Here is a 20,130-nt window from a genome sequence, read left to right on the forward strand (position 1 = left end):
CACCCCCATCCTTAAGAAATAACCTCCCATTGAAAGGGGACGGCAGGAGAGCTGCCTGCCGTCCCCTTCCGCTTTGCCGGTCTGGCTGCAAAGGGCTTCTAAGAAGCCTTTCGCGCACGCGCGCAAAGGGCTTCTTAGAAGCCATTTGCAGCCAGACCGGCAAAGCGGACGGTAGGGAGTTCTTCTCCCGCCGCCCAACTTAAAAATTGGGCGGCGGGAGAAGAACTCCTTGCCGTCCGCTTTGCCGGTCTGGCTGCAAAGGGCTTCTTAGAAGCCCTTTGCAGCCAGACCAGCAAAGCGGAAGGGGACGGCAGGCAGCTCTCCTGCCGTCCCCTTTCAATGGGAGGTTATTTCTTAAGGATGGGGGTGGCAGGGGTCCTCTTGGGGGCAGCAGGGGTCCTCTTGGGGCGGCCGCCAGCCGAGCGCCCGCCAGCCGAGCGCCCGCCAGCCGAGCGCCCGCCAGCCGAGCGCCAGCGGGGCTTTGAAGGGTTTAAATGCTTAAGGAGGACGATTCTTTACAGTACATGAGGACGGAGCCGCCGAGCGGGGAATGAAGCGGGTGGCAGGGAGATATCCTGCCGCCCGATTGCTCAGTGAATTATGGTGTGGTTGTCTCCGGGGTGAGTAACGCCCCCCCATTTCTTGTTGGAACCCCCCACCCCATCCTCCCGAACCAAAACCACCCCGTGTCCGGACCGGTCTGGAGGCCTTTAGAATGGCCTCCGAACCGGTCCGTGCACATGACTAGAGGCCTGTCATGGCCTATATAAGAGGAAGACTGAAATTACCAAGGAGGGGACTAGGGAGAACATTTGGGAGACCCAGTTCCTGCTGAAAGAGCTGCTGCTGACACCAGCTTTTCCTCCCCAAGAGGAGACAAGCTAGATGAGATGGCTATTCCCTCCCCACCCACCTTCCGTATCTGAAGCAATAATGCTGAGAATTAGGATGTGCCTCACACAGCTTGTCCCAATGCTGAGAGCATAAGTCAGAGCACCACTGTGCTAAAATATATCTACCAGAAGAGTCTCTTTGATCTCAGCAGGACTCAGCTTCCAAGTAAGCCTCCTTAGAGCAGTTAGTGAGATAATTTAGGACAAGTTTATATTACAGGCTTAACGAGTTTGACATAACTTCCTCCAATACAAAAAACAGCAGCTTTCATGGCATAAAAATCAGCAAATCCACACAAGAAAGCTTTTAATTCACAAACTCCCTCGCTCACATGGATTCCCTAATGCGTGACAAGATGTCATTTGCAATTCAAATACAGCTTGTCTGAGTTACAACTATCTACTTTTCAAATCAGGTAAGTGCCCAGCTCTGAGCATTAGCAGGGCTTTGCCTCTATATGAATTCCCTGGTGCCTTCTCCACAGGTCCCTCTTCAAGGCATCGTAAAAGTTTTTTGCAATCAAAAGCTAGTTTTGGTTTCTATTTTAGGGCACTCACTATGGCTGTAGAGAGAGTCATGGTATCGCAACTCCAGAAGAGAAGAGAGGTGGGATCAGATACACAACAAAAGGGGTTAAAGCACCACGAGGTTAAAAAGTAAGCGGCAGTCTTTGAAATCTCTGTAGCATTGGATTGTAAAAGCTCTGGTTTCAGCCCACTGAAAAGAGCCCTCCCTAGTATTAGTACAACTGCTAATATTATCAGACATTTATTAAAATTTCTACTACTAAAAGAGAGAGAGAGAGAGAGAGAGAGAGAGAGAGAGAGAGAGAGAGAGAGAGAGAGTGTTTGTGTGTAAGCTGTCAGCACAGAAGTCAAGAGAGACAGATGAAGCTGTGTGGCATTGGCTGAGTTGCCAACTGGTCAGAAGAAAATAGATTCTCCGCTCCTGTGCCTTTAGCAGAGATCCAACATGCAGCTCTTCACAGAATGAAGCTAAACATAATCAATGTGTGAGCATGAATGCAAAAATGACCTATTTGAGATAAAAGGTGGCATGGGTGGGGGGGTGGGGAAGAGATGCAAAGGCATTACATAAATACATCCATGAATTTATGGAGGTGCTTGCTCACTTCTTATTTCTTTCACATATGAGTTTGCCGATGTCTAAGCCGTCTAATATTTCTAAGCCTTCTATACTTCTGACCAACACCTTGCCCACATTTGGTGCATTCATAAGGATTCTGTTTTGTACGATTTCTCTCCTGTCTCATTAGCTGTTCCTTTGACCACAGCATTCTCCACAGCTGGAGCGTCTGTCTCCAGGGAGACATCATGCGTTTTCAGATGGGTCAGCAAGGCATCCTGCTGCAAGAAATCTTTCCCACACTTGGAGCAACTGTACATTTTCACCCCTGTGTGGATTAGCTGGTGTCTGCTCAGCTTCTCCTTCCAAGCGAAACGGTTCCCACAGTCATGGCATTTGTCTGGCTTTGCTCCTATCTGGATATTCTGATGTTCAGCGAGGTAACTTTTGAGCGAAAAGATTTTCTCACACAGAGAACATTGATGTGACTTCTCACTTGCATGGGCTTCATGACTGGTCACAAGTCCCGACTGGTCGTCAGAAGTCTTAGCAGCTTTGGAAAATGCGAGTCCCGACTGGTCGTCAGAAGTCTTATCAGCCTTGAAATATGCAAACCTTTCTAAATTGATCCGTATTGCAGGTTCCTTACGTGTAGTGCTATCTTCTGCGCCTTTAGTGGATTCAGTTTCGTCTTTCACAGAGGTCTCACCTTGTGGTTTCTTGGACTCGTACGCTCGATCACGAATCACAAGTGTTGCAGAAGTAACCCCGTAACTTATTTCTGGCTTCAGACTGCCTGTTTTCTTAAGCTCAGTCCTTCCCTGCTGAGAATTCTCCTTCGTTGTCTGACTTGGTTCCTCACTGCCTGCAGGGACTAGAGAGAAGACAATCCAGACATGAGATCTCCCCGTGTCAAGGAAAGGAGAGAGAAAAAGAATTCTCCTATATGAACTCCCTCAGGCGTTCAAAGCTGCCAGTGAAGGCCTACTTCAGTTACCGTGTATGTTAAGCTGCCCTCAGCAAGGAGCCAGGGCCTTTTCTGTGGTGGCCCCATGTTCTTTGGAACTTATTCTCACTGGAAGTGTGTCAGGCATAGTCTCTCTTCTCTTTTCAGGAGTGAAAATGTACCTAGGATGGGGCCATAGCTCAGTGGAAGAGCATCTGCTTTCCCTGCAGAAGGTCCCAGGTTCAAGCCCTGACATCTCCAGATAGGGCTGGGGAAGACTCCTGTCTGAAACCCTGGAGAGCTGCTGCCAATACGGAGCTACGTGGACCAATGGTCTGACTCGGTATAAGGCAGCTTCCTAGGTTTCTATGCACCTTGCACTGTGCTTTCAGCAGTTAAAATTAAGCAAGCTATTTTTGCCGCTCTTTTTATTCTGATGCTCCAGTGTCCTGATGTTTTGACTGTCCTGCTGTTGCTGCTCTTGGATTAATACTTCTTGCCTGGTGGTTTTCAGATTTATTTTTGAACTTGAATTGTAGTTATGGACGGTTTTGTTTTAAATCAGAAGCCATCACTGCAGCTGAAAGGCAGCCACCAAAACCTAGTAAGCCAACCAGCCACTCAGCCAGCCCTGTAATCCTTGGACATTTTATTCAGCCCTTCTCTGCATCTGACATTTCACCAGGAGGAGGCTCTAGGTTTCCATGGTTATTTTAGCAGCCCAAAGGACAAGAGATTTGCTTTAAAGAAAAGCAGCGTCAACATCTCAGGATGCTGAATCCTACAGGAAAGTGTGTGCAGATGGCCACTATTTCAAGCACAACAAATGAGGGATTGCCTACATGTGAATGTCACAGGTTCATTGTGTATACTCAAAATATTAGACTACAGAATATTAGGGTTGAGAGAGACCTTGGAGGTCTTCCAGTCCAATCCCCTGCTCAGTCCAATAAACTATTACAGCATTCCTGACAGAGGACCATCCAGCCTCCAGTGAAGGAGAACCCTCCAGAGTTTGAGACCAACCGTTCCATTGTCATACAGCCCTTATAGTTAGAAAATGTCTCCTAATATTCAGCCCGGGGGTTCCCAACCTTTTTCTTTCTGCCGACCACTAAATAGTCATCAAAAGCTTTTGCAGACCACCATGTAAGCAAGCCATTTTAAAACAATTTTAATACAGCCTATGGTTGATGGGATCCCAACATATATCAAAAGGTATTAAAAATGCAGTTCTCTCTAGTAATTTAATATGCTCACTCAAATATATTGCATTCATCACAGTACATTTACCTGCAGTAGGCCTGCCAGTGGGGAAAATGTAACACTTGCCTAATGAGAAGGCTGATGTTTATTACAGGAGAACCTTGTTATACACGGATTCTATATCCGCGGTTTTGCAAAACTGGGGGTCAATTAGACACCTGTGAATACATTATCCGTGGATACAAAAGGGTTAAAACCCATGTATCAGTGGTTCCTAGAGGGCCAGAAGTGACCGGAGGTCATTTCTGGGAGCCGTTTTGTGGCTCATTTCAGCAAAACAAAATGGGGAGCTGAGATCCACAATTTTTGGAATTATTTGGGAGGCATTGCTGGACGCCAGGAGACTTGCAGAGCACAGTAGGGCACTTATTTGGCCGGTTTTTGTGGAGTTTTTTTGGGGGGGGGTGGCAGGGGGGCGGTTGAGTCTGGGAACCTAACCTTCACGTTCCCATAGACTCCCTGACTCATTATGTGTGGTTTCATTATCCGCTGTATTATGTGGGAATAGAATCCCTGCAGATAATGAGGTCCAGCTGTACATCATGACCATCAAAGTGCTGGTTATTACCTATAAAGCCCTCAATGGCTTGGGCCCAGGGTACTTGAGAGAGCATCTTCTTTGTCATGAGCCCTGCAACCTACTATCATCTGAGAAGTTCAGTTACGGTTGCCACCAGCTCGTTTGGCGGCGACTCAGGACTGGGCCTTTTCTGTGACTGCCACAGGGCTTATATGCTCCCTGTTGAAATAAGAGCATCTCCTTCTCTGTTTGCTTTTAGGAAGACCCTCAAGATGAACTGAAAATTTTAAACTAATGTGTTTATCTTGTGTTTGTTTTTATTGTTTTTTTATTGGTTTTGTGACTTTTAACTGTTTTTATTTGTAGTGTTTTTAACTTTCTACACTGCCTAGAGATCCACATACTAAGTGGTATAGAAATGTGATAAATAAATCACTTTTTTTTTTCTTCCTCCCACAGACCACCTTGCAGTATACTCGTAGACCACAGGTTGGGAACCCCTGGTCTAGCCTAAGTCTGCTTCCTTAGTTGAACTTGGTTCTCTGCTGCTTCTGAAGAAAGGACTAGAATAAGTCCACTCCTCCTATGTGAGAGCCCTTCAGTGGGAGATAGGTATTGTAATCTCTTTTCCAGGGTCAAGGCACCCAGCTCCTTCAACCCTTCCTCATAGGACTTGGTTTCCAGACCCTCCATCATCTTGGTTGCCTTCCTCTAAACTCCCTCTCATGACTAGGGCTGTCAACTCATTAAGCCAGCCCAAAAATTTGGGAGGCAGACAATGGATACTTGACTAAATTACTGGATTTAACAATAGACACTGTGGAGGGGGAAGGTAAACGCGCTTCTCTGTTTTCGCCTTTACAAGGAGCTAAAGATGTGCACAGAACCGGTTCAGAGACCCGTTATTGGTCTCTGAACTGGTTTGAACAACCCTCGGGGTGGCAGCGTACCTCCCTGCCGGCCTGATGTCCTCCTCAGCCGGAAGTAAAAAGGAAGTACCCGGAGTGTGTACATTGTGTGCGCACACGCGCCAGTTATTTCCTTTTACTTCTAGCTGAGGACGACACCAGGGTGGCAGGGAGGTACGCTGCTGCCCCGATGGAGACTTTAAAAAATGGAGTGCCGGGGAAGGAGACATGGGGAGGGGAGAGGGGGGGCGGACGCGGAGAGGGACGCGCCCGCCCTTAAAGGTATGCCCCCCCACTGCCTTCGAACCACCTCCCCGCCGGTTCTGTGCACATCCCTACAAGGAGCATCCTTATAACAGAAACAGGGCTGCCTGGGACAAATATAGATTTTATGAAATAACACTACCTCTGAATATCCTAGTCTAGGTGCCATGGTTAAATTTCTAGGCACCATGGCTCCCCGGCACTTGGGATCTGTCAAGCCAGGTATCATTACCAGCATCAGATACGCCCACCTTTACTAGTTTCCCGACGTCCAGCAAGTGGTTTTTTGTTGTTGAGCTCTCTCTTCCGCCTGTGGATTTTCTGGTGTCTACAAAGGTTGGACTTGAATGTGAAGGTCCGCCCACATTCCTGACATGTGTGAAGTACGTCTCTTGCATGGGCTCTCATATGTTTAAGGTGGAGTGATAAACTACTGGCTTTATGTCCACATTTGGAACATGTGTATTTTTTCTTTCCGGCATGGCCTGCAATTCTTTTGGTGAAGCTTTTGCTGCTGTTGAGGGCACCCTTGGACTTATGGATTTTCAGGTGACTGTTAAGGGTTGAGGTCAATGAGAAGGTTTTCCCACATTCGGGGCATTTGTAGGGCCTTTCGCCCGTGTGGATTCTCATGTGCCTCAGCAGATCCGACAAGTAATAGGTTCGTTGCCCGCATTCCTTACACTCATGCTTTCTCTCTCTCTGGTCATATCGACTTTTCTTCACAACCACGGTGCTTCTCTGACGTAGAGCACTTCCTTCCCGGCCTTGCAATTTCCTCGGATGTGACGTGGCCCTGACCCCACGAGCCGCAGAAGATTCTTTTAGTGATTTCACAGAGTAGTTCTTGGATTCAGGTCCTCTTTGCTGAGATTTCTTATGCAGGATATTAATCAACTCCTCATCATCTGCAGGAAACACAAAGATCACACAGGTATTTGTTTTTATTTATTTTTTTCAATGTCCATGCCCCCACCAAAGCACTCCAAGGCAGCTAACCAACAAACAAAAACCACAGCTATGTATTAAAATATCCTTGCTAACTGGGTAAAGAGACACCACTTCACATGGCGGCTCTCTTATTTATATTATTTTTATATTTATATCCCACTCTTCCTCCAAACCACCCGGAGCAGTGTACATGGTTATGCTTACATGTTTACATGTTATGGTGCATGGTTATATTTAGCAGAAGAAGAGCAACAGTCTATCTAGCCCCACCAACTACAGACTTAAAGTAAAGTGAAGTGTGCCGTTGAGTCGGTGTCAACTCCTGGCGACCACAGAGCCCTGCGGTTGTCTTTGGTAGAATACAGGAGGGGTTTACCATTGCCTCCTCCCGCACAGTATGAGATGATGCCTTTCAGCATCTTCCTGTATTGCTTCTGCCCGATAAAGGTAACAGTGGGAATTCAAACTGACAACCTCATGCCTGCTAGGGAAGTCATTTCCCGCTGTGCCATTAGGTGGCTTGCTGTGCCTTTAACATCCCCTCTAACCTTTCACAAGTGGGACACGAATGTCCTTGTAAACTCCCATTTTCACATCAAAAGTGTCAATCGAAGCTTGCACCACTGCTATACCTTCTCCTCACTGTACTTCTGTATGACCAGCTTACTCCTGTTAACTAGACAAAGCAAATCCTTTCAGAGTGGCGACTCTCTTAGCATGCAGAGGGTCCCAGGACTGATCTCCAACATCTCCAGGTAAGGCCATGAAAAATCCCTGCCTGAATCCCTGGAGAGCCACTGCCAGTCAGAGCAGACAATACTCAGCTAGACGGACCAACAGTCTGACTCGGAATAAGGCAGCTTCAAATGTTCCTTATAATAATAAAAGCATGAACACCACAGCACACAAAAAGCAGCAGAAGATCCACAATACCATCTGCAACAGAAACCCTCCCAGCAAACAAGCACCAATTGCCAGTTCAACTGCTTAGCTCAGTAGCTCTTAATAGCTCTCAGTAGTTCCTCCAGATGTTGCAGAATTACAACCCCAAGCATCCCCAGCCACAATAACTCATGGTTAGGGATGATGGGAGTTGTAGTCCTGCAACATCTGGAGGAACACTGGTTGAGAACCACTGGCTTAGCTGCTTCCACCCACCCACCTCTGATGTAAGACATTTTATTTGCTGCTAGAAAGCAAACTGCAAAAGGGTTTGATGTCCTGGCTTGTTCTGAGAGGTTCCCAACCTTTTTTTAACAAGAAGTATTCTTTTTGATTAACAGCATCCTTCTAGGATCTAGATCAGGGCTGCTCAACTCCGGCCCTCCAGCTGTTTTGGACTACAACTCCCATAAACCCCAGCCACAGTGGCCAATAGCCAGGAATTATGGGAGTTGTAGGCCAACATCTGCAGGAAGGCTGAAGTTGAGCAGCCCTGATCTAGATATTGCTTGTTCAGAATTCTGATTGTGGCTTTAAAAAGTGTGTGTGTGTATAAAAATAAATCGCTGATTAGCTAACAGAAACCTAAAGTGCAAGACGTTTTGGCTTCCACTAGGGGTGTGCACGGAACCGCGGAGCTGCGGTCCGGCACTTGGGTGGGGGGTTCCAATAGGGAATAGGGGGGGGGTGTTACTCACCCCCTCAAGAATGGCACCGTATATTATAGAGTAAGCGGGCGGCATACCTTCCTGCCGCCCGCTTCATTCCCCCTCCTCTCGGCGCGGCTGCAGTGAGTCATTGCGAATAATCTTCTTCCTCCGTTTTGAACATGCAATCATCGGGCGGCAGGGTATCACCCAGTCCCTGCCGCCCGGCTCTTCAATTCTCCCGGCTCGGCTGGCGGCCGCCCCCCGCAGCCCGAAGACCCCTGCCGCCCCTTCCCTTCCCATACTCAACGGGTCGGCAGGAGAACTCCCCTGCCGACCCGTCCCCTTCGCCCGCTGAGCTGCAAATGGCTTCTAGGAAGCCTTTTGCGCGCCTGCGCAAAAGGCTTCCTAGAAGCCATTTGCAGCTCAGCGGGCGAAGCGAGCAGACGGCAGGGAGTTCTCCTGCCGCCCGCTCTCCACTTTAGAGCGGAGAGTGGAGAGCGGGCGGCAGGAGAACTCCCTGCCGTCTGCTCGCTTCGCCCGCTGAGCTGCAAATGGCTTCTAGGAAGCCTTTTGCGCAGGCGCGCAAAAGGCTTCCTAGAAGCCATTTGCAGCTCAGCGGGCGAAGGGGACAGGTCGGCAGGGGAGTTCTCCTGCCGACCCGTTGAGTATGGGAAGGGAAGGGGCGGCAGGGGTCTTCGGGCTGCGGGGGGCGGCCGCCAGCCGAGCCGGGAGAATTGAAGAGCCGGGCGGCAGGGACTGGGTGATACCCTGCCGCCCGATGATTGCATGTTCAAAACGGAGGAAGAAGATTATTCGCAATGACTCACTGCAGCCGCGCCGAGAGGAGGGGGAATGAAGCGGGCGGCAGGAAGGTATGCCGCCCGCTTACTCTATAATATACGGTGCCATTCTTGAGGGGGTGAGTAACACCCCCCCCGTACTCCTTTAGAACCCCCCACCCGAACCAAAACCACCCGTGTCCGGACCGGTCTGGAGGCCTTTAGAATGGCCTCCGAACCGGTCCGTTCACACCCCTAGCTTCCACCTTCTTCAGTTGTTCTGATATTATTTTACACACATTCACCTTAAATGTTACTGTCAAGAAACAAGCTACTCCAGTAACTGGCTCACATCTAGACTAAGTTACTCATGAGTGCTCCCGCTGAAACCAACTTTTTGAATTTACTTCTATTTCATTAATTTCAACAAGACTGCATAGAAGCCATGTGGGCTGCAGGATGGGGAGGCAGCGGAGCTCAAAGTACTCACAGAAACCCTTCAGGTACCCCTGGGGCTACCAGCATCCCCTGTTGGGAGCCCCAGTTCCAGTTCTAGCTATTGAACAAACCACACTCCCAAGTTTTGACCAAATGCAGAACTGCGGTGATGGAGATGGCGATGGAGTGTGGAAGCCTGCAGCTCTCTCAGGTTCATTCCTGGAGCAGGAAACCCAAAGGTTTCCTGTTACATCTTGGGAACAAAGGAAGCTGCCTTATACTGAATCAGACCCTTGGACCATCGAACTCTGTACTGCCTACACAAGGCCAGCTCAACTTAGCGCCCCACCCCCCAGCTTCTGGACTACAACTCCCATAATCCCAAACCACAGTGGCCAATAGCCAGGGATTATGGGAGTTGTAGGTTCAACATCTGACGCTGAGCAGGTCTGGTCTCCACTGACTGGCGGCAGCGGCTCTCCCGGGTTCCAGGCAGGAGTCTCTCCCAGCCCTACCTGGAGATGCTGCCAGGGAATGAACCAGGGAACTTCTACATGCAGAACAGATGCTCAAGCATCCCCAGCTTAACCTGGCCAGGATGCATTTCATGGCAAATTGGTTTCAAGGGGGAAAAGTTTCCATGTATTCTTAGGGTCATAATAGGAGATATACCCACCACTGAGTGTTACATCACATTCAGCAAGCGAAGTTTCTGGAACGGGCATCTTCTGGCAGGACTTGGGGTTTCTCTTGTGTTCGTTAAGATTCGAGAGCCACCGGAAGGTTTTCCCACATTCGAGACATGAGTAAGGTCTCTCTCCCGTATGGAGTCTCATGTGTTTCACAACGTCTGATAATCGTTCAGAGTTGTACACACATTCTGGGCAGCTGTGTTTCTTCTTCTTTGGGCAGTTGATTGATTTCTTCACCATCGCAGCAGCTTCCTCAGGTTGATGGGGCTCTCCCTGGCTCTCCCTGGGACGTTTTTGTGGAGGGAAACTTGCGTCGTCATCACCTGCACAGAGAGTATATCATTTATATATCATCTATATGTTTTATTTATTTAAGACACTTCTATACCGCCCAAAACTCACGTCTCTGGGTGGTTTACAACAAGCAAACAAAAAGTTAAAATATTAGTTCAAACAAACAAAAAGTTAAAATATTAGTTCAAACAAACAAAAAATATATATGACATCCCTCCTGGCCTACTGGGGGAAGAATGGAAAGAAGAGGCGAGCCACTGGATATCCTGTTCAACCCATTCAGCCTTCTGCAACATCAATAGTTCACGAGGACTAGGAACATACCCAAAATCTGATTTACTCGGGATTTTGAGTTCCGCAAAAGGTTTGAGTGTGCAGCATTTCTCCTGCTTTCGTTTTCCACTTGACTGCTGGAGCACAGAGCCAGACAGGTAATTGCCTAGGACATGAGTTCTCAAACCAGAGTCCCCAAATGTTATTGTACTACAACTCCCATCACCAACAGCAGCAGCAATGGCACAGTTATAATGTAGTCCAACTTCATCTGGGGACCCAAGTTTGAAAATCCCTGGTCTAAAAGATCTTTGGTCTGTTAATCGGCCTAGCATGAGAATGAATGAATGAATGAACGAACGAACCCACACTCCTGTACCTCTCTCTTCCCAAGGGCTTTAGTGCTACACTAAGACACTAACATGCAAAAGAAGTGGATGGAGCAATACAATTAGGGCTGCCTCAGTTTCTCAGTGACTCCCCTCTGCATTTTGTGGGACGGAGTAAAGAGGGCTACACAAATTAAAACTGCCTTGGTCACTGAGAGCATATTTAGTCTCTGCCCCAAAGCACACTCCTATCTACTTCTGTGAGAAATGTATAGCCAAGTGCTGCACGTGGTGGCCAAAACACAAGAACCTTGAGTCACCAAAAAGAACCCCATGGAGGGAGATTGTGGTGGAACATCTACAGGTTCTACACAGACCACAGTGGTGAACTGCACCCTCCCCTTTCAAACTCATTGCACTATATAGACGAAGGCTGGACACCCTTAGGTCTTCCAAGTGTTTCTGGACTACATCACCAACAGTTGCTGGCTACTGGCCATTGTGGCTAGGGATGATGGGAGTTGAGGGAGGCTTAACTGTTAAGTCGGGGCAGGGCCTTCACGGTTATTGCCCCCAGACTTTGGAATGGTCTCCTGATGGACATTCACTCTTCAGCTTCCCTCATTGCTTGTAAGAGGCAGGTAGAGACCTGGCTGTTCTCTCAGGCCTTTGGTTGGTAAGAGATGCTGTTTTCTTTTAGGCTGTATATTATATTATTATATTTTTAATGCTTTGTTGGCTGCTGGTGAGTGCAGACAGTACTGAGCTAGATGGACCAAGGGTTTGACTCAGTATAAGGAAGCTTCCTATGTTCCAGTTCCATCACGCTAAGCTGTTTAAAGGTCGCTGGCTCCCTTAGAGGAGGTCCACCTTTCCCCCTTCCTGCCCCTTATGCCAGCAACTCTTCTTAGAATGGGCTGGTTCAAACTATACTGACCATCGGCCCTGTTAGATCACACAACGGGGGCAGAGCCTTCGGATAGGGCGGTATAGACATGTAAATAAATAAATAAAATAAATTAGCATGCAACCAGTGCATCATCCTACTGGTGTATCGGGTACCCTTGACCCCAACTACCACCCTTGACCCCACTACCACAGCACAATTGTGCATATGTGGGGGTGGGAGACGCTAAAGACTGTCCTTCACCAAGCAATTTTAGACTACCATTTAAACTGCACGGTGAAGGGCAGTCCGGACATTCCGTCACCTTCACTCAATTATGCAATGGAAGGATGCCATGCCAGGGGTGGGACACCAAGTACTCGTGCTCCTCATTGCACAATTAGCAGGGGGCCCCACGGATGGTATCTTCTGAACCAGCCCAGGTCCTCTACAATGTCACCTTGCTAATTTCCTTCTAATCCTCCCTCCTTAAAAACAGGCCTCGGCAGCTTTTCTTTGGATCAAGGAACCAGCCCCTAAATTGAGGACCCAAACAAAGAGGCACTTCGCAAAATCACTGGACTTATTGTCGGACACAGTGGAGGGGGAGGGCAAATGGGCTTCTCTTTATCCTCTTTGCAAGTAACATACTTAGAACGGACCGAGGGCTCCCTTGGACAAAGAAAGATGTTATTAAACAACTCTGCCTCCGATATCATAGTCCAGGTGCCACAATTTAAGTTTCTAGATGCCATGGCTCCCTGGCACCTGGGATTTATCACAGCCTGCCTTAAAACCCACCCACCCACCCTAAATACATGGAATTCATAGGGACGGCATACTGCTACAACATGAACTAGCCCTTTGAGGCAAGACTTCTTAAAGGGGGGGGTGGAGCAGAAGAGCAAAGAATTATTATTTAGGTATCCAGGTACCCATTCCTATATCCACCTTGACGCCTTAGCTGACGTCCTGCAAGAGAAGTAGTGGGGAAAGATCGCCTTCGGTGGGATGTCTTTTTTTGGTGCTGACGAAGGTTCGCTGGCCACCGGAAGGTTTCCCCACAGTCCAGGCATTTATAAGGCCTTTCTCCTGTATGGATTCTCATGTGTCTAATCATGTCTGAAAGCTTCTCTGATCTTTGTCCACATTCAGGGCACACGTGTTTCCTCTCTTTCGGATAGCTTTTGGTTCCCGTCACACCTGCAGGAGACCGTTCCTGCCCTTGAGGTTTCCTTGGGCGTAGCCTTGAAGCGGGAGTTGTCTCCCAGCCCTCAGCAACAGTGTTTGTGGCTGTTCCAAATGCATCCTTCATTTTGATCCTTTCCTGCTGCAGGGAATTATTCTTGAGCTTCCCTGGCTTCTTGGAAGCTGCAGGGATAGAGGAAGAATTCAAATTTGTGATAGTGTTTCCCAAACCTTTAATCCCAAGTTCCACTTACACTGATGTATACATAAATAAATATGGCCACCTCCAGCCTCAGAGGCAAGATGTCTCTCAATATTAGTTGCAGGGGCGCAACAGCAGGAGAGAGAGAGAGGGCATGCCCTCACTTCTTGCCTGTGGGCTTTCCAGAGGCATCTGGTGGGCCACTGTGGGAAAGAGGATGCTGGACTAAACGGGCCTGATCCAGCAGGGCTGCTCTTATGGCCGTGGTTGCTCCCTAAATGAACACAAATGCGAAAGCCCTCTTGCTCACAAGTTCCATGCACGCAACTGCAGCGCACACACAAAACCAAACAGTTCCTTAAATTTAAAGATCTTTACATGGCTGGCACCCCAGTAATTCAAATAACTGCATGATAATAAAATGCAGAGAAACTAAGCTAAAGAACCTGAAGTGGTACCTTTATCAAGAATTTGTAAACCACCTAGAGCCTTTGGAGTCGGGAGACATACAAATTAACTAAATCGATAGATAGATAGATAAGGATTGCCTACACTGGGGTGGGGGAGAGGGAGATGACACTGCAGTTGGCCTCTACAAATGAACTGAAAGTCATGGCAGATTGTCTTCCTGAGGGTTGGGAACATAGGAAGCCAAGTTACAGCAGGGCTTGACACATTTTCTTTGGATCCAAGAGCCAGCCCAAACATTTGGAAGCCAGACAAGAGACACTTGACAAAATGACCAGACTTAGTGATGGACATTGTGGAAGGGGAGGGTAAATGGGCTTATCTTTATCCCCTTTACAAAAAAAATACTTAGAACAAAAACAGGCCTGGCTGGGACTAAAAAAGAGTTCATTAAATAACTCTGCCTCTGAATATCCTAGTCAAGGCACCATAGTTAAATGGCTGGCACCTGGGATTTATTATGCCCTGCCTTGTGCCGAATCAGAACCTTGGTCCATCTAGCTCAGCACTGACTGGCAGCAGCTTTCCAAGGTTTCAGGCAGGGGTCTCTCCCAGCCATACCCGGAGATGCTGCCAGGGATTGAACCTGGGACCTTTCACGTGCAAAGCAGATGCTCTACCATCTAGCTATGGCCCAATTCCCTTAGCATGGAATGAAAAGGAAAAAGCATTGGTCAGACAATACAAGCTTAACTTTGCGAATCAACTGACATTTTGCACTACTCGTGTAGTGGCTAGAGATCCTCTGGTGCCTACAAAGATTCGACTTAAATCGGAAGAGTTTGCCGCAGTCAAGGCATTGGTATGGCCGTTCTCCCGTGTGAATCCTCATATGTTCTGCAAGGCTGTGCAGTGTTGTCGTTCCGTGACCACATATGGGACACGTGTGTTTTTTTGCTACTTTGCGAGTTGAGGTTCTCTTCCCAAATGTGTTCTTGCCGCTACTTGGGCCACCTTCAGGTGCATGGATCCTCTGGTGGTTCTGCAGAGTTTCTTGCTGCGCAAAGGTTCTCCCGCATTCGCGGCACTTGAAAGGTCTTTTTGGCGTGTGACTTTTCATGTGCCTAAGTAGATCTGACAAGTAATAGGTCCTGTGTCCACACTGGGGGCACCCATGCTTTTTCTCTTTCTGCGTGGATTTGATGTTCTTCTTCGCTGCACCTTTTCTTCCCCGACGCTGAGTGGAGACACTCTGCTCCTCCCCATCAGGTTCCCTTAGGCTTATCATTACTTTGGGACGGAGATCACAACCCCCAGGATTCATAGAAGCATCATCTGGAGATTCTTCTGGAAATGGTTCATAGGAGTCTTCAGTGTCCGAGTCTGCCTGCTGATCATATTCTGTTTTGATCTCATCCAGAATTCTTCCGCCTAATGGGTGGGTAAGAAAAAGAGAGGGTCACTTACACAAGTTTGGTTTTAGTGGACAGAGAGCTGGAATGGACTCGTGATGTGGAACATAGGAACTTGTCTTATATGGAGTCAGACCATTGGTTTATCTAGCTCAGTAATGTCAAAACTGACCGACAGAGTCTCTCCAGGGTTGCAGGCAGGAGATTCTCTCAGTCCTATCTAGAGATGCCAGGAACTGAACCTGGGATCTTCTGCATGCCAAGCATATGCTTTGCCACTGAACTATGTCCCCATTCCCCAAGGGATATATCTTGCAGCATTCACATGTAGTCTCCCATTCAAATGCAAACCAAGGCAGACCCTGCTTAGCAAGAGACACAATTCATGCTTGCTACCACAAGAGCTGCTCTCCGCCCCAAGACTTTAGGCAAGCTGTTCTTTCTCAACTTCAACTGTCTATCTGGGAAATGGGAAGGTGGGTGGCTTACTTTCATCATTAATTTTTATTATTCCATTGATCATATTCCTAGTCCAATAAACCAAAAACAAGATGTCAGCCAGCTCCCACTAATACAGCAGGCCTTGACAAATTTTATTTGGAACTAGGAGTCAGCCCAAAAAATCTAGGAGCCAGACACTGGACACTTGCCAACATTACTGGACTTAGTGATGGACATTTGGGGTGGGGGGGCGCGCTTCTCTTTATTCCTTTTATAAGTAATAGAAAAGAAACAGGGCTGCCTGGGACAAAAAATTGTTTAACAAATATGGACGTGTAAGAAAATGTTTCAGTATATCCCTGATGTGGAGGGAAATGGGACTAATATGAGTTTTTTGTACAAGTACCCATACTAGGGATGTGCACGAACCGGTTTGGAGGCCGGGGCGGGGGGCATTGGCGCTACGCCCAAAACTGCTGGTGCGGGGCTGCAGCGTACCTCCCTGCTGATGTGCGTGATAAAGGGAACAGATACAGAAATCAGATACAGAGATCAACAGATTAACACATTCAGTGTGCAACCTCTCTCTCCGTTCCTCAGGAGAGTTCACTCTCACACACACAAGCACACACGCGCACACTGTCTTTAATGCTGGGGTGGCGGTTAACCCCCTACATCAAGAGTTTAAATGTGTCAAACTCCTTCCCCTTCAGAAATACAAAGGCATGAAATGGCTGGTGAGAAAACCAAAGAGTTAGACACCCCGCTCCCTCAGAAGCAGAAAGGGTTGTGACTCTCTCTCGAGGGAGTACTCTTCAAGCTGAGAAATTCCCCACTCTTTTTGTTCAGGCCTTCCTTCCCCTCCTCCTCACCACTGAGTTCCATTAGCCCATCGGACTGTCTCCAAAGCACCTTCTGAATCTGAGAATATTCCTCTCCATTGAGTTACACTGGGGCAGTTTGGGGTTTGATCCCACCCCCGCTCTTCTTCAGAGATTTGAGTTACCTAGAGTCTGCTGGCACCTCCCTCTCACCCGCAGGTACTGTGGTTATGAGTCCATAAGGATCCTAACACTTGCAGCTCTTTTGGAAACAGATAGAACAATTCTACCTCTGAATATCCTAGTCACCACTTTCTGGAGCCTAGGATTTGTCATGTCCTGTAAAAACAGATCTAGTCTTGACCATAAATTTTTAAAATTTGGCCTCTGAAAATGTTAACAGAAGAGCCAACCTGAAGCAGGGCAGAAGTCCCGCCCTGGAACATCATAGGAACATAGGAAGCTGCCTTTTACCAAGTCAGACCATTGGTCCATCTAACTCAGTATTGTCTACACAGACTGACAGCGGCTTCTCCAAGGTTGCGGGCAGGAATCTCTCTCAGCCTTTTCTTGGAAATGCTGCCAGGGAGGGAACTTGGAACCTTCTGCACGCAAGCATGCAGGTCCTCTTCCCAGAGTGGCCCCATCCCCTAAGGGGAAGATCTTACAGTGCTCATATGTAGCCACCCATTCAAATGCAAACCAGAGTGGATGCTGCTTAGCAAAGGGGACAAATCATGCTTGCTACCACAAGACCAGCTCTCACTCCTTCATGTCACCCGCCCCCTCAACCTCACTGCTCATGGCTAAGGGGGTGATGGTTTGTTTGCAGACATGCTATAACCATGATGGCCAGCACTTCCATGATTGGCAGCTTGGGGTGATCCACGGAAGCACCAACCAGCACAACTGTGTTTCTGTATCCAACCACTGCCACAGCTGTAAAAAGTGAGGTTGAGGAGGCAAGTGACATACTAGGCTGGGACTTCTGACCTGCTTCAGCACCTGTAAACGTGTTGGAAAGCCCTTTTCTCCATCTGAATAGGACTGTGTACAATCTGTGTACACAGGTATTGATCTGTACCTTGCATTTGAGGGGCCTGTACCCAGGTTCACTTTTAAAATGAACGCAGGTAAAATCAATCACACAAAAACATGTACAAGTGTACAGATATCTGAATGCAGATACAACATCTGAATGCAGATACACCTCCAGCCTCAGAGGCAAGATGCCTCTATATACTGTTTGCAAGAGAGGAACAGCAAGAGAGAGGGCATGCCCTCACCTTTTGCCTGTGGGCTTCTCAGAGGCATCTGGTGACCTTGGGCCTGATCCAGCAGGGCTGCTCTTATGTTAACATAATGTCTGAATAGGGTTCTGATCATTCAAACTATTGATGGTTGTAGAATTTGTGGAATTTGTCCCAGAAGCTAGGCAGCTGGAAGCAGATCATGGGGTTCTCACAGGCAGGATGGTCTCTCTCTCTCTCACCAAGTTAAGAGCTTTCTGGTTAAACTCTTACCTAGGAGGCTATCGGGAATGGTCTCCCCATCCTCAGGTCCCTGGGGGTAGAGAGCTTCCTGTTGTTCATGTTGGAATGCCATCTCAGGTGTGGGAGCCAAAAGTCCATCTAGGTAGGGAGAAAAAACAGAGGATCAGGAGAGCAGAGGCTTAGAAATTCTTATCTAGCCATTTTTGGTACTTGGGTCCCAAAGGAAAAAAAAAATTGTGACCTTTTGATCTCCCCTCATGCCTTCACAAACTTGATACTAGACCAGGGATTCTCAACGTTGGGTCCCCAGATGTTATTGGACTTCAACTCCCATAATTCCCAACCAAAGGCCACTGGGGCAGGGGATTATGGGAGTTGAAGTCCAATAACATCTGCAGACCCAACGTTGAGAACCCCTGTACTAGACTACTGCAGTGTGCTGTATAAAGAGCTCCCCTTGAAGAATGTACAGAGAGCAAAAGTCTGGCCTAATGGGGTGGGTCACCTGGGACACACTCCTCTAGTACTCTCATGTCTGCAGGAGAACTAAAACGGAAGGAAAAGCTTGACAGCACAATCCTAGGCATGTCTACTCAGACTAGGGATGTGCACAGAACTGGTCTGGAGACCCTTTATGGGCCTCCGAACCAGTTCGAATGGCGGCTGGTTCCGCCAGTTGGAGGCAGGGAGGTATGCTGCCATCCCAAGGAACTTTAGAAAACCAGGGCGCTGGTGGGAGAAGAGCAGTGGGAGGGCTAGGTGCACCCTCCTCCCCCGCCCTTAAAGCAGCACCCCCTCTCCGCCTTCGAACCACCCCCGCCCGGTTCTGTGCACATCCTTAACTCAGACATCAATCCTGCTGACTTCAATGGGATTTACTCCTAGCTACGTATGCATAGGATTGCAGGTCAAATGGGTTAAACCAGACTGATTCAGGCAGGAGAGAGGCTAGGAATCTCAGAGTCATCCAATGAAACCAACAGACAGTTGGCTGCAGTTGACTCCCCACCCCTGCCCCAAGTAGTTCACTCAGCATGTAACCAACATACAATATTCACTGCTGCAAGTTCTGATGACTGCCCCTGAAAGGAATTATCAGAAAAATTCATGGAGGAGAGATCTAACAAAAGTGATTACCTGTGAGAGCTAAATGAAACCTCCATGTTCAAAAGCAGTCTCTCTGAGAACACCCGACAATGGGGACAAATAGCAGAAGGCAGCACTTTCATTCCCTGTATTGGGCCGACGACTGGTAGAAATGGGAATGCAGGACTATACTGTCCTTTGGTTGGATTCAGGAAGGCAAATGAACACAGGAAGCTGCTGTCTCCTACAGAGTCAGACCCTTGGTCCATCTGACTGAGTACTGTCTACACCCACCGGCAGCGGCTCTCCAGGGTTTCTGGGCATAAGGGGATCTTTCCCAGCCCTATCTGGAGAGCTGCCAGGTAGGGATGTGCACGGAACCACAGTGGGGAGGGCCCGAAGGCGGCAGGGGTGGGTGCACTTACCCCTCCCGCCGCTTTCCCCCTACTGGCATCCATTTTTGTAAAAGCCCATTAGGGCAGAAGCGTACGTACGTCTCCCGGATATGACCGGAAGTCTCTGATGCAGGTGCGCATGCCTGTGCCGGCGCGTAGGGGACTTCCAGACAACGGGGCAGCAGGGAGGTATGCTGACGCCCTGGTGGGCTTTTACAAAAACGGATGCCGGCGGGGGGGAAGCGGCAGGAGCGGCAGTGCACCCTCCCCCGCTCTTAAAGCTAGACACTCCCGCCGTCAAACCGGCAGAACTGGTTCCATGCACATCCCTACTGCCAGGGACTAAACCTGGGGGCTTCTTTATGCAAAGCATAAAGCTCTTTGCAGCCCTTTCCCGAGGGGCCACGGATTCTTGGTGGCAGGGCCTGGGGTATCTTTCCTTCCTTTCGGCTACTTTGACCTCTTGGGGTGCAAATTTTAGGCAGAGATTAAAGCCAAGAATTCATTTAACCAAAGAGTTTAATAAACCCAAAAATTTCATCAAGGACTCTTCATGAGCAGACCTC

The 20,130-nt window shown here is 48.4% G+C and overlaps 1 protein-coding gene across 6 annotated transcripts in view; it reads right to left on the bottom strand.

The window, feature by feature from the left end:
• Nucleotides 1-669: 669 nt before the first annotated feature.
• LOC128342205 (zinc finger protein 585B-like) overlaps nt 670-20,130 on the bottom strand; it is a 60,750-nt gene continuing 41,289 nt past the window's right edge. For 4 of the 6 annotated variants that reach the window (XM_053289236.1, XM_053289237.1, XM_053289239.1 and 1 more), the window contains 6 exons: nt 18,114-18,221; nt 14,688-15,347; nt 13,070-13,489; nt 10,321-10,659; nt 6,136-6,792; nt 670-2,854 (listed from right to left, as the gene is read on the bottom strand). In XM_053289236.1, the coding sequence (XP_053145211.1) occupies nt 2,127-2,854; nt 6,136-6,792; nt 10,321-10,659; nt 13,070-13,489; nt 14,688-15,347; nt 18,114-18,221 (2,912 nt within the window). In that variant the 3' untranslated portion in view covers nt 670-2,126. The remainder of the gene's footprint in view (nt 2,855-6,135; nt 6,793-10,320; nt 10,660-13,069; nt 13,490-14,687; nt 15,348-18,113; nt 18,222-20,130) is intronic. The other 2 variants (XM_053289243.1, XM_053289240.1) reach the window with 2 other exon arrangements.

The sequence above is a fragment of the Hemicordylus capensis genome, chromosome 2 (genome assembly GCF_027244095.1).
Source record: "Hemicordylus capensis ecotype Gifberg chromosome 2, rHemCap1.1.pri, whole genome shotgun sequence".
Taxonomy (NCBI): Eukaryota; Metazoa; Chordata; class Lepidosauria; order Squamata; family Cordylidae; genus Hemicordylus; species Hemicordylus capensis.